The following is a 13,821-nucleotide window of genomic DNA, read 5'->3' as shown; positions in this document are numbered from 1 at the left end:
GGGCTGGGGACACACAGGATTCTAGCCCCCACAAAGAGGGGCCCACCGCTAACCTTTGCCGTGGTCAAAAGAGCATCGTTGGTGTTGGGGTCAGTAGTGACTGCAAAGTTTCCCTCCTCGTTCCCGTTCGCAATGCTGTACTTTGCTTTCCAAGCTAAGCTGTTCTCTTCATCTGCATCTTTGACCTTCAGGATGGCAACCGTGGCCCCCACCTCATTCTCAGGCACAGTCACATTGTACTGCAAAAGACACAGAGCGGTCAGAGGAGAGCAGGTGCCTCTCTCCACTGGGGGGAAGGTGCAACTCCAGGCAATTCCGCCAAGCACCTCTGCAGAGCAGGTGCAGGACATGGCCGGGTAGCTTGGCACGACAGGGAGAGGAGAAGTTTCAGGCCCCAGGGGGATACCAGCATGGCCAAGGGCAAGGGGGGGGACGAGTCCCCACATTACCATGGGGGGGTCGAAGATTGGCGGGTTATCGTTCGCGTCGGTGATGGTAATCACAGCCGTCCCAGTGTTGCTTAAGCCTTGTCCCAGCAGGTCAGTCGCTTGCAGGATCAGTGTGTACTGGGGAATCCTCTGCAAAGAAGCAAACACACACCCTGCAACACTCTGTGCTGGTGGGAGGGAGGGAGGGACCGACTTGGGAGACGGAGGAAGAGCTGCAGTTTGGCCTGACGTGGAAAAGGTCTCTCAGCCACAGCAGCAGGGAAGGCGAGGGGAATGCTTCGGAAGGGACCCTCCGTACTTTTCCGGAAAGGAAATGGAGAGGAGGGGAGAAATACTTCCAGTCTGGCAAGATTCTGTTCATGTCACCCAACCATCAATGTAGCCCTCAGGGTTGGGCTTCGCATCTGGACTACCTTGTAGAGCTAACAGTAGCTTAATTCTTCAGGGGAAACAAGGATTCTTCCCTTGCTCACTCTGGTGAAGCAGTATAAAATCGACAGTAGAAATGCAGCCCTTCCCATGATTAATCCCCATCTGCTTGGACCCCCCCCCCACTCTCGACCTGTCCCACCATCCGGCACTTACCTCTCGGTCCAGACCTGACACAACCACGCTGATCAGGCCGGTTTCGTTATTGATGGTAAACATCTGTTTTTCCGGTTCAGGTTCCTGGCTGAGGATGGAGTAAGTGACGACCCCATTATAGGAGTCAATCGCATCGTCTTCATCCGTGGCTGTCACTGTCATCACAGACGTTCCTGGGGACACCCAACAGAGGGGATGCTTAGAGCCTCCCTTGAAACAAGCACCGGAGTCACGCATGAGCCCAGCTCCATCCGTGCCCGTCAGCTGAAAACGCCTCTGGCTTCTGGGCAACTACAAGCACCTCTGGCTGTCGCAGGGACTGGCCACTTAATGCTACAGTTGCATTTATGAGCTGGCGTTGGCCGGACAGTCTGAGGTTGCAATCTGGATGGTTTTGACCAAGACTGTTCTTCATTGTCCAGGAGGAATTGTGCCTGTGTCTCAGAGGCCAGCAACGTGAGAGGAGTGAGGTTTCTGTAACCTCAACCAGATTTCCCTACCTGGTTTAGCTCCCTCTTCCACAGACCCTTTGAAGACGCTCTGGATGAACTGTGGACGGTTGTCATTCTGGTCACCGACATTGATGATCACCTCCATGGGGTCCTCTGCGGTCTGGCCATTGGCTAACACCGCGTGGCAAAACAGCTGCATTGAAGGTGGAGAAAGGCCGTTGTTCACCAGGGATGAAGAGAGAAGCCAGGCAGCGTTTCTCACCGAGCAGAATTTCATTGGGGAGCCTACCCTGGGATGGAGGTCCCCAGGAACCTCTCAGACCCTCTAGAGACCACCACAGAAGGGGATGGGAAATTTAATTGGACAGAAAACGCAGACGCTTCAGGAGCAAGAAGGTAGCGGCTTTCCTCAAGAGTCACCTGCTTCTAAAAGGGGTTTCTTGAAGGACTTTCTGGTGGGAAAGGAACCCCTCTGCCGACTCACTCTAGTGGGGCAGCAAACGGCCTGGCAGCGGTCCTGGCCCCCCAGAGGACACAGTGGCCTTTGCCATCCCTCCCAATCCACAGGGCAGATTTCCAAGCACGTGGCCCTCCTCAGCCACCCAACACAGCCGCCACAAATTGAAAGCAAAATGTATAAGCACGGCAGATGACGGGACGCACCTGGTAGCGGGGAATCCTCTCCCTGTCCAGCGGGCGAGTCACCTTCAGCATGCCGGTTTCCTTCTCGATGATGAAGGTGCCAACCGGAGGGCTGTCGGCCCCCTGTCCAGTGATGCTATAGTAGACAGTGCCCTCTTTTTCTTTGCTGGACTTGACCTGATTGGGGAGATGGGGTGCGAGAGGTCAGTGATGGGTGGTTGGGGATGGGCCTGCAGCCTCTTCCACCCTCTGAACGCAAAAGGGAGAACTGGGGCAGGGCCCGGGGCGTGGCCAGGCACAGAGCAGACCGTGGGGGCCACGTTGCCTGGCCCAGTGCAGAAATGTGGGCCCCAAAGCTTGGCTGAAGGGAGATCCAAGCGGTTTAGATAAAACGTCCGCTCAGCACTGCCGCAAGCTGAAATGTTTGGGGTCCTGCATTTGTGGGTCGTTCCCAAGTCGCCCTGCAGCAAGATGGGCAGCAAACAAATTCAACAAGTGAATTCCTTAAAAATGTGCAAGAGAATCCCATAGAAGGTGCCAGAAGCAAAGTCCTTACCGGGACCAGGTTCTTGGGGAAAGGCCCCCTCTCGTTCTCAGAGCAAAGGATCGGAGGGATGACCCAGTCTCTCTTTTGCCGCCTCAGGCCAGACGAAGGCCTTGGGAAAAGCAGCAGCTCCGCCTGAGCAGACGGACCGGTGTCCTGTGAAGAAAGACAGGGGTCTCTGGTCCTGCGTGCAAGGAAGGAAGGAAGGAAGGAAGGAGTGGCTCTTGTTTCCAAGACCAGCAAATTCTCCCCCACGGAAGCAGAGAAAGGGAGCGCATACCCCATGCAAGGGCAGCCGGTGATGGCTGTGGTGCTGGAGCTGCAGGGTCACCCTGGCCGAATGTTTCCTGCCTTCCACATCCCACGTGTGCACCAGAAAGCTCAGTTCCTGGTCATGGAGATGCAGGGGCCGTTTCACCACAACCACACCATCCGGATGCAACTTGAAGCGTGAGTCCTGGGATAGGAAGGCTCCTGGGCTCCTCCCTGTACAGCCCTGGAAGTCCACTGGAAGGTTGAGAAAGACAAGAAACAGTGACCGGGGAGTCCAGGCAGGATCGCCAGCCTGCTCTTGCGAAGCTACGAACTCTGCTCACCAGGGGGCGCCAGTGTGACGCCACTAGGCACAGAGGCTGCTTTTTAAACACAAGGCAGTTTGTCTTGCTGGCTGCCACTCCCAGCCTCCGGCTCAGCCTCACAGGTGCCTCCCAAACTCATCAGGAGGGAGGCAAGAAAGCCGCGGTGGGGGCGGTCCTGGCACAGGGGCACGGGCTGCTTGTGCTGCTTCTCCAGTCATCTCAGCCCACCTCCCCATCGCTGCAGGAAAAAAGCAAACTTCGTGGCCTGCCATAAGCAGCGCTCTCCGCCCCAGCCCTGCTATTTTGACCCAAGGAGGTCTGCTGCCCCTCCCTCCCTCCCTCCCTCCTTTGGCCCCGGGGCCCCAGGCAGGCTCTGCCCTGGACTCGGAGGCCCAGAGGCCACCTGGGCACACAGCAGTCCTGCCAGCGTGCCCTGACTCCATCTGGGGGGGAGGGGGGCAGAGAAGGCAGAGGGCGTGGAGGGAGCAGAGGGGTTCCTCCAGCCAGCCCTCTTTGGGAGGGGCGGTGCTCGATTCCTCTGCCCAGCCTGGCCAGGAGAGGGTTCTTCTCGCCCTGGGAGGAGCGCCTGCCCCTGCGTAGCATCGTGGCATCCGTGCAAGCCCAGGCAGGCTCCGCAGGGGAGTAGGGGGCGCTCACGTCCGAGGCCAGACCCTCACCACTGGAAGAGCCAAGCGTTTGGAAAGGGGGCTCCAGAGGAAATTCCCCCCCACTGAGCCCCAAGTTCTCCTGCCTGGTAATGTCTCTGTCACAAGATGCAGGGATGGGGGATGGGAAGCCACACTTCAGGGGCCGACCCCCCCCCACTGATCTTTGGTCTCTCCTGGAGCAGCTGCAGACCTCTGGTGTCTCCTTCAACTGGGGGGGGGTGTTTGGGTGAAGGGACCAAGTGATGGCCCACAAGAGAGGCGCCTCCTTGGCCCCAAAGCTGCCCAGAAAGGCATTTAACCTGCAGACGTCTCCGTCTTTCCAGGGCCAGGTGGAACGAGAAGCTTTTGGGGTAAACCGATGAAGCCCCTGCACTCTAAAGGCTTTTAGGATGTTTTTCTCCCCTCCCATCTAATCTCCCTTGCAAAGTAGGGCCACGTGTTCATTTCAGCCAGGACCTCAGTTCCATGCATTCCTCAAAAAAGAAAAGCCATTGGCTGTCTTTTTTTTTAATGTGGCAAATCTTGTGATTTTATTTTTGTAACAACCATCTTGGGACCTCAGTTTTCTTATTAAAAGGTTTCTAGTCCTCTGTCCAGGAAAACGGGCTTAAAAGCCTACTTCTCTGCCCCTCTTTACTGACAGCAGCGGGGTCTGGCCTCTCTTGTGCTTCTCTGGAAGACCCTAACCCTTCAGGGCCTCTTTGGCTCATAAAGCTCAGGAGGGGCCCACCCCCATTTCACCTCGACTAATCCAGGCCGCTGACCCCCAATCCTTTGCAATTGAGGGGGGAAGCCCTGCCCCCTCGGCTGAATCCGAACCGGCTCTGAGCCCAGAGGACTTTGCCTGCCTGCCCCCCCCCCAGGCTGTCTTGCCTCTGAAAAGATACTGGCAAGGGGAAGGGGCCACAGGGACTGATGGGCCCCTGCCCCTAAAAGCAAGCTCTTTTCTCTGCTCAGAATTAAAAACAAAAATTCCTGCTCCTGAAACAGGAAAAAAAAGAAATTAAGATTAATGCCTGGGAAGAGAGGTGAACAAGAGGGTGGCTGGAATGTCCCCTTCCCCATTTTAGTCATGGCTCCTATGGATTCTGAAGAGTCAGGGTGAACCAGCCCCACCTCCTCATGCAAGGCCAAATATGGGCAAAGCTTCCTTGGTGGTTTTATTAGGAAAATAAAATAATCTGTTATCTTCCCGCATTCCAGCTCAGGGTGGGGCGCATCAACATGATAGACACAAAAAAGGCCCCACTTCCTCATCTGGGCCACGCATTGGATGGGAGGGAGGGAGGGAGGGAGGGAGGGAGGCAGGCAGGCTCCCTCGCCCTCCCGCCAAGGGGTTGGTCAGTGGAACTGAAGGTCAGGAGAGTCCTTTCCCAAAGGGAAAGTCCTGATTCACAGCACACTCCAAGAACCTGCGGAACTCCTGGCCACAAGATGCACGCTGGCCACCTTCAAGAAAGCAAGGCACGTTAAAAGTATTTCTTCTATCTGGAATAGGTGTGTGTGTGTGTGTGTGTGTATTCCCCCATTTGTCCAATTCTGCACAGGAGGAAGAACACACATGGCTGCTGCTGCCAAGTTTTCAGAGCTACAGGTAGTCCTCAATGTACAATCACTCGTTTAGCGACTGAAATTACAAAGGCTTTGAAGAAACCAACTTACAAGCGGCCCTCCTGCTTACGACTGTCACGGCATCCCCAGAGCACAATTTGGGTGCTTGGCAGCCACCAGGAATTTACAACAGTCGCAGCATCCTGGTGGGGTCACGTGATCCCCGTTTGCAACCTTCCCAGCTGGCTTCTGACAACCAAAGTCAATGAGGGAAGCTGGGTTCGCTTCATGATCGCATGGTTCACTTAACAGCTTTAGTGACTCACTTAATAACAGGTGGCAAAGAAGATCATAAAACCAGGCACCTCACTTAACCCCTGCCTTGCTAGCAATGGAAATTCTAGCTCCAACTGTGGCCACAGGCTGAGGACGCCCCGAAACCTGACTGGCCAGGACAGAAAAGGAGATGGAGGTACAATGAGCAGAGCCAGAAACCCAGGAAGATTCCAGGAAGCCACCAATGGCTGCGTGCCTTGACTGGCAAAGCCCGCCTTCTGCCCCGCCCTGCCTTGAGCCCCAGGCGGGCCCTTCCCTGCCGGCGCTGAGCACTGCCTGTTTCCCCCCCCCCCCCATGAAAGTGGCCATGGCGTCACCTCCCACAGCCAGGGAAGGAGAGGGGGAAGGTCATCCAGTGCCTCGGATGTGTCAGCAGTGACCTCATCTTGGAGTTTCGCCATGACTTTCCAAGTTGCAGAACAAGAGTTTCACCTGAAAGCTGATTCAGAGGACTGAAGCTTTCACCAGCCCGGTGGGAGTTTCCCGCTCTGAAAAGTCTCTCTTAAATTGGGTGAACCAGGTCAGTTGGTGGGGGAGGGGAAGCAAATCCTAGAAATGCAGCAAAGGACTGAGGAAGACCCCCTTGGGGGCTCCAGGAGGAAGGCTTGCCTGCATAAGGAGCCCCAGGCAGGTGAACCAGGACCCTGGTGCTGCTTAGGGTTTGAGGCTGCCTGCCCGAGGCTGCTTCTATTTGCCCAGGTCAAAACCTGCCTTACCGAAGTGGCACTGCTTTCCTTATGGCCACCCTGCTGGAATAGCGGGGTGGAGGCATAAGGCCCAGTGAGACTCTCCAAGCTGGGCTGAGTCATGGAACCAGCAAGGCAACTGCATAGCCCCCAGGACGCTGCTGCATCTGGGCTCGAGACCCTCGGCTCTGGAGGGGTCTGAAGGGGGTCAGTGGGGTGAGTTTCCTGCAAGCATTCATTTCCACAACAAGAACAGCAGGAATCTGCCCCAGCTTTGGCCCTAATTACAGGGAAGCCTTTGCTCCTGGGCCTGCTAGGTGGGACCCAGGCCCACTCCCTGCCATGCCTGAGGGCTGATCTGAGCCCCCCAGGGCTGCCTAATTATACCCATGCCCAGCCACTGGGTGTGCCAGCTTGGAGCAGGCTGGCTTTCCTCTTTCGTTTGCAGAGATGTGGCCACCTGGGCTCTGAGGCCAGGGGGGCTTCCCTTGATCATCCACACTCCTTTGCATAAGGTGTGTAATCAGGTCGGTGGAAGCTGACTGAAGGCCATCAAGTCCAAGAAGGGCAGAGGCGCAAATCAAGGCTCAGCCTCTCAGTCATGGAGCCACGTCTGATGGAACCTCTTGCCAAACAGCTGGAGCAGAGGGCCCCAAAGTCTCAGGGAAAACCACAGGAAGAGTCACACCAGAGATGCACTGGGACTCATGCTGGAGGAGCAAAACCTGACTCAGCTTCCTTCAGATGTTGCAATTCATGAATAATAAAGTATTGCATGCGTACGCACTCACACGCTATGTCGAGGAACACTCAATTCAAAAGGGTCCTTGAGGTCATCAACTCCTACCAGTAGCTCAGCACAAGGATCGAACCTCAAACATGCCCCACCAATGGCTGCCTAGTCTCCAACCAGCCACACCTGGCAAAAGGGAGGGAGCCTCTTTCGCACACAGACCACGCTAGCTGAACCTAGAAAACCCCATGGGAAACCGATGCAAAGGTGGCCCCAGGAAGGAGAGAGCGATCCGGTGGAATTCTTAAGATGGCAGCAGACCAGAGGCACACAGAGAATTACAAGACACACAATTCAAGGCAGTCCCTTTTAGCCGCCTTTCAAAGTTTGACGCCACATCTTAAAAACTACTAAGAATAAAGGTTCAAGTCCTTTTATTATTCACAGCAGCACTCAGTAACAGCTCCAGTTCAGACTGGAAAAGAAAGCAAGGTAGCTACTAAATGAGCAGTTTGTCCAAATAAAGGTCCCTGTGGATCCAGATGGCCTAAGACAGGGGTCCCCAACCCCCGGTCCATGGACCAGTCTTAATCATAACAAGGCCTGGCCTAAGAAAACTCTCCTCCCATCTAATACCACGCGATACATAAACCAGGGCTCGCAGGCCAACATGATGACAGACTAGGGAAACTTACTCTCACAAACACAAGGCTTGAAAAATGGAAGAGGCAACATCGTTTTAGACCAGCCCTCATCCCCTTGGTTGCTATGTCGATTTACAGTTGCCCTGAATTCAATTTTTCTGTCCCTGACAACCTCCCATCCTTCAGAGCTACATGCAACTCCCATACTTTCCAGCACTTCTGGAAGGCATCTGGGCAGAGGACCTGGTAGAGCATCTGATGAACCAGGCTAAAGCAACTAGACAAGTTTTGTTCTGCTGGGTGGCTTTGGCAATGCTTTTTCTGAAGATGATCCACAAAGGCTGAAAGGCCTCCGGAATTATCCACGAAAACCTTAGAACTCTGGAAAATATTTCATGCCTTTGTTCTGTAGGCAGCTGAGAAAATATTTAAAATTCTTAGCCACAGACATTACATTTGTTGGCACCCAAGTGGGTGTATCAGTGGCTTTCATGGACAATCCGTTGTAATTTAACTTGGTTTAGCCTTTTTGTTCATCAAGGCCATTAAATAATCAAAACTTCCCAGAAAGAAATGAACTAAGGACAACATACCAAAATATGTTATGCTTTGGTAGTATTTTATGTAGAAGGGGTTGGATGCTTCTTGAGTCGAAAGAAGCTTTAAAGTTTTAAAACTGCGACACAAGTGCAGTAATAAAACAATATTTCACTTTTCCTCTCAGCCCCACAAAGGGTAGAAACCCTTTCATGACACCTTTGCAGCCTTCACCCGTCTCTACCACCAAGACTGAAAAGCCATCACTTGTACCCTCCTGGGCCGAGTCTGCTTCACAAGACCAGACCAACCTCTGGGCAGATCACAGGTTCTCCCCAACCCACTCGCTGCTTTCACAGGGACACCAGCTGAGGGGAGACCACTTTGGGTGCGCCGTTCTTGAGGTGAGGCCAGACAAAAAGTGTCTATGGAGATGCTCAATCATCCAGGTCATGGTTGCCCCAAAAGTGTTTTTTTTTTTCCTTCCAAAAGGCAACTAGATTTTCTGGGGGTTTTCTTTGAAAATGTTTCACTTCTCATCCAAGAAGCTTCTTCAGTTCTGAACTGAAGAAACTTCTGAGATGAGAAGCAAAATATTTCCAAAGGAAAAAAAAGAAGGTCCTGGTGCCCCTTGGAAAAAGCCACCTCCAATAGCCAGCACTAAGCCACATTGTTTGACCCCAAGTATGACTGTACTTTCAAAGTCTGGCTATGTGAAAACTAATCTAAGGTCTCTTTGAAATTAGCTAGGACCAGAACATGATTAAAATGTTCCACTCAGTTGCAGACTCTTCATCTTTATCATCAACTCGGCCACCTGAAGATCTTTCTGAACTGTTCCCCACACATCTGTTCTTTATAGCCAGCAAAGCACACATAGAAATTTTTTTCTGGACATTTGTTGAAGAAGCCGGCATTAAGGATTCCTGAAAACAAAAATATATGCTGAATGAAAAAATCCTAACCGATGCACTGAGAGCCCTGAAGAGGCCGGGGCTGGAGTTAACTGCCCAGTTATGCAAAGAGCACCCTGGTTTGGCTCTGCAGCTGCTGCCTCGGGTGCCGGATGTGAAAGTGAAGGTGCCCAGATCAACGAACCAGCACCAACACAGTACGGCGGGGGGAGGGCCAGGCCTGATGTTGGGAAACCAGCTTGGACCCTTGCTCGGTTTGTGCCGAGAGGCAAGGTCAGTTCGGAGGGACTTTTTGAAGCAGGGCTGAAAAATCAGCAGCTCAGCCGAGACCAAGTAAATGATTCACTGGAGGCTGTTGACACAACACAAGGGGCAGCCACCTCCTCTCAGGCTCATCCCAACGGCTGAAGTGCCAGCAGGAAGCCAGAAGCGACCATCAGAGTTCAAACAGTGCTTGTGTGCACCTACACACACACACACACACACCACACAGCCTGTGCAGGCCCAACCCTGCCCAGCTGCAAGGAGAAACGGGCCTCACCCTCCTGCCAAGCTCCACCTTGCTTTGCCAGAGGAGGAAAAGGCCAGGTGGAAAGTACCTGAGCCAGGCAGGTAACCCGTGCCTGGCTCCAAGGACAGCAGGGCGGCTGCTTCCCAGCTGTCCCTCTCACCGGGCCTTGACTGGAAATACCTGCACGGCTTCCTCGGGGTGTCTCACCACAGAGCTCAGTTCGGGAGAAGGCTGAGGCTTCCTCTTCCTTCCTCGGGCTGCCGCCGAGGGCCACAGCCTTGGGCCTTCCTCTTACATTTTAAACTGCCCCAGGCAGGAACTTTGGGAACTTCTTAGCATGACTATATTTTTATTTATTTGCAAGGTACACTTCTAAGTTGCCAACAAATCTGGGCAGCTTACAAGGTTCAAAACCAGAAGCAATATACTGAAGCCATTAATACAAAGAAAGCAACCCTGGGGGTGGAAATTATTCTTGGAAATATTTCCAAGCTGCCCCATCACACCAAATTCTGGATGGATTGCAACATTATTTAAAAACTTTACCAGAAAAAACAATAAGAACAAAAACAAAATAAATTAGTAAGCAGTATAGTCAACTCTCACACGTGAAGTGCTCAGTCTAATGGAGCTGAATGAGATCAGCTTTTTGAGGATTGAAATTCATCCTTCCGGATGGAAACTTCCACTTTTAATGCTTCACTGAGTGGTCCTCCGTCTCAAGAGAGACAGAAGGTCAACACACCCATTTTACAGATTCCCCAAAGAGCCACCACTTTCCCTTTCACAAAGCAGGAAATGGAAAAGGAATCTGAATGCAACCTCTCCTTCCTCCCACAGCAGCAGCAGCAGCAGCAGATGCCCTCCTATCTGGAAGGGGGGAACACCATTCACTCTCCCCCTCCCACTCCACCCCTGACGGGGCAGCCAGCAATGGCCCAGGGGGTCTCTCACCTCTGCCCAGCATCTGGCCCCTCTCCAAGTCCCGCCTGGGCACCTGGAACACGTAGGCCAACGAGCTGAATCCTGGCATACAAGAGGCCTCTGCCCCATCCGTGCTGAGCGCCTTTTCACCCTGGGAAGCCAAAGAGGCGAGTCAGGGGAGGGGGGCGCACAGCCCCAAAGGCTCATCCAGAGGAAGCCCCTGGAGAAGGAGGTGGGGGTCCGAAGCCCCTTCTGCTCCCGAGCCCTCGGAGCCCCCCTGGGGCAAAGCCTTCCGAAGGGATCCCAGAGTCCAAGGTGGGGCCTCCCAGCAGAGGAAGGTTCATGGCCAGAGACCCAGGGGAAGGGGGAGAGAGGGGCCCCGCTGGGCCCAGGGCTGGCTGGGCATGGGAGGGAAGCTGAGGGGGGCCCAGAAAACAAGGCGGGAAAGAGACCCGCCAGCCCCGGTCCCCAACGCGGCTAAGCCGAAGGGCTCCAGCGCCCGCCCCGTCTTACCTGGAGCAGCAGCAGCAGCAGCAGCAGCAGGCCGAGCCCCGCCTGGGTCCCCATCGCAGCAAACTTTGCCTCGGCCAGGCTGCCGCTCCGGTTGTGGCAGGTGAGGCTCCGCCCGCGCAGGAAGCCCCGCCCCAGGGAGGAGGGGGCGGCCCCCGGCGGCCTCGCCCTGCCCCCGCCCCGGCCCGCGGGACCCGCAGGTGCGGTGGCTTCAGCCCCCGCCCGGCTGCTCCCCGATGGCTACGGCCGCCGGGCCAGGTTGGGGAGGACGCCGCCTCCCCAGCTCCGGGGGGGGGGGGAGAAGCCGCCGGCTGCGAGGGCGCCCTCGTCGAGCCCAGGCGGCCGCTTGGCCGAGGGGCGCCTTCCGCGGGCAGCGCCGGGACTCCTGGGCGAAGGTGGCCGGGAAGAGCTGCACGAAACTGCGCCGCTGTGGCCCGGGGAGGGAGAGAAGGGGCCGTCGAAGGAGCGCTCGCCGGCCTGCGCCTTCCGCTGAGCTGCCCGGGAACTGCCTGAGCCGAGGGGCGGCGAAGCCTGCGCCACGCGTGAGCCGGGCTTACTGACTCAATTGCAGCCGGGGGTGACCCCGGAGCGATCCGGTCCTTTGGCCGGGAGGTGCGAGCGCTTCCCCTCCGGGAGGCGGCGCTCGCCCCGGGCAACCCGACTCTTCTGCGGCCGGCGCGGCGCGGGGCTGCATCGGGCATCCCTTCCCGGGCAGGGCGGTGCGGGGGCTGCGCTCCCCTCGCAATCCTAGCCTCCTCTCGCCCCGGGCGGGCGGGCTGCCAGCCCCATCCGCGGCTAAGGATCAATCCGCCTCTTGCGGCGGCAGGAAAAACCGGTCGGGCGAGCGCGGAGCTGGCGGCCAGCCAAGGGCCAGGAGCGAAGGCTCTTCCCGGCCTCCTGCTGCGGGGCGCGACCCTTTGTGTGTGTGTGTGTGGGTGGGTCCCAGGTATCGCTCCCCATCCAGGGCGCGGCATGATGCAGGTGAAAGACCCCCGGCCAGGTGAGAGGGGAAACCTGGCTTTCAGGCAGGAGCCTGAGAAGCGCTGCAGCTCTGGCTTCCCTTCTCCCTCCCAGAACAGGTCCCTGCTTGATCCTCCTGGCTGGGGAAAAGGGGAGAAGCGTTTGGGGAGGGCCAGGAGCCTCTGCCTCACCTAAGTGGGTGGGTGGTTCTGTGAAGGCTGGCAACAGGTAAAGGTTGCTGCTCTTCAGGCACAGGACAGGCTTGGTTCCCTCAGAAAACATGACACAGGTCTGTTGTGAATTTTTTTAAAAAAGCTTTTATTAAAAGTTTACATCCTGATTGTCCAGCCCTTTACTGATTATCAAGTTATTTCACACATGCTATAAAAACAGGGAAGAAATCTCAAGTCCTAACTGAGCTACAATACATGAGAGTAGAGAGGCAGTGAAGAAGGTCAGGAAGGCGGGGGTCCATGATCCTGGCAGCCGCCAGCCTCCCCCCCCCCGCCAGGCCCATCTTGGGAAGCGCCTCCAGCTGCAGATAGCCAGGAAGCCCCAGATCAAGGAATGGGGAGACTTCCTGGCCTACAGCCGGGGCCCCTTGGCAGTCCGGAGTCCCCTTTGCCCTCTGCCCAGGAAGCAGAGTCGGAGCGCCCCCCCCGCAAAAGACGTCAAAGGTTCGTCTCTTGGAGCCCCTCAGAGGCCACGGCGGCCCCTTTGGCTTCCAGCATGGCCTGGTGGTCAGGGTGCCAAGCAGTGTCAGTCATCGGCGCAGCTTCAGGGAGGGGGTTGGTTGCAGGGCAGAGCCCCCTAGTCAGCCACGCCTCCCCCGTACAGGTCTGCCAGCTTCTGGAAGCGGCTGCCCCACTCGTGCAGGTAGTCGTAGTCCTGGTCCTGACTGGAGGCTGAGGAACTGAGGGAGCTGAGGGAGCCCCCCTCGGAGCCCCCGCCCTCGTAGTCAAAGACCAACAGGGAGTCATAGGGAGGCGCCGTGGGGTCCAGGTCGGCAGCCTTCAGGTTCTGGGTGAGAAAGGAGGAAGCAGGTGGGGCATCTGTCTGTGGGACAGTGGCATATGCGGAACTTCAGATGCCTCCTCGTCCCAGCTGATCTGGGCAGGCCAGCCAGAGGCGAAGGCAGTCCTGAGCTGCTCCAAATTTGGAGCTGTGGGCCCTGCCGGGAAACCTAGAACCTGCAGGATCAGCCTTAAAATGGGGTTCAGTCGATTGTAGCGTCCTTATCTGAATAATAATTTTGCTAAACGTATAAACACACACACACCCGTGACCCTCAGCACCGGGTGGCTCTGCCTGCTTACAGGGGGCAGAAGATACATTCAGGCAACCCCCAAGACCGGCAACCCAAGGCAGCAGAGCGGGAGGTGCCAGGGCCTGCCCTGCCCCCACAGCCTCACTTACCTCGCAGATGAAGTTGCCGATCTCATCAGGGTTTGCAGGGCGGGGGCGATACTGCGGGGCTGGCAAAGGGGTTGGCACAACGTCATTCCGCAAGAGGACTTCTGGGCGGGGGTCCAGTCCCCTGTGCAGCTGGCTGAGGTCATAGTCCTTTTGGGACAGAGGAGGAGGAGCCAGTTGGGGC

At 56.0% G+C, this 13,821-nt stretch overlaps 1 protein-coding gene across 1 annotated transcript in view; it reads right to left on the bottom strand.

The window, feature by feature from the left end:
• LOC310644941 (uncharacterized protein) overlaps positions 1-13,821 on the bottom strand; it is a 30,825-nt gene that overhangs the window by 6,011 nt on the left and 10,993 nt on the right. The window contains exons 15-27 of the mRNA XM_083370277.1: positions 13,641-13,787; positions 13,047-13,244; positions 12,416-12,515; positions 11,599-11,795; positions 11,268-11,504; positions 10,785-10,905; positions 2,953-3,179; positions 2,685-2,828; positions 2,150-2,305; positions 1,535-1,679; positions 1,035-1,207; positions 450-578; positions 54-239 (exon numbers count right to left, since the gene is read on the bottom strand). Of these exons, the coding sequence (XP_083226403.1) occupies positions 54-239; positions 450-578; positions 1,035-1,207; positions 1,535-1,679; positions 2,150-2,305; positions 2,685-2,828; positions 2,953-3,179; positions 10,785-10,905; positions 11,268-11,504; positions 11,599-11,795; positions 12,416-12,515; positions 13,047-13,244; positions 13,641-13,787 (2,160 nt within the window). The remainder of the gene's footprint in view (positions 1-53; positions 240-449; positions 579-1,034; positions 1,208-1,534; positions 1,680-2,149; positions 2,306-2,684; positions 2,829-2,952; positions 3,180-10,784; positions 10,906-11,267; positions 11,505-11,598; positions 11,796-12,415; positions 12,516-13,046; positions 13,245-13,640; positions 13,788-13,821) is intronic.

This window comes from Vipera ursinii (genome assembly GCF_947247035.1).
Source record: "Vipera ursinii genome assembly, chromosome: 10".
Taxonomy (NCBI): Eukaryota; Metazoa; Chordata; class Lepidosauria; order Squamata; family Viperidae; genus Vipera; species Vipera ursinii.
This window is presented reverse-complemented; position numbering and strand designations above follow the sequence as displayed.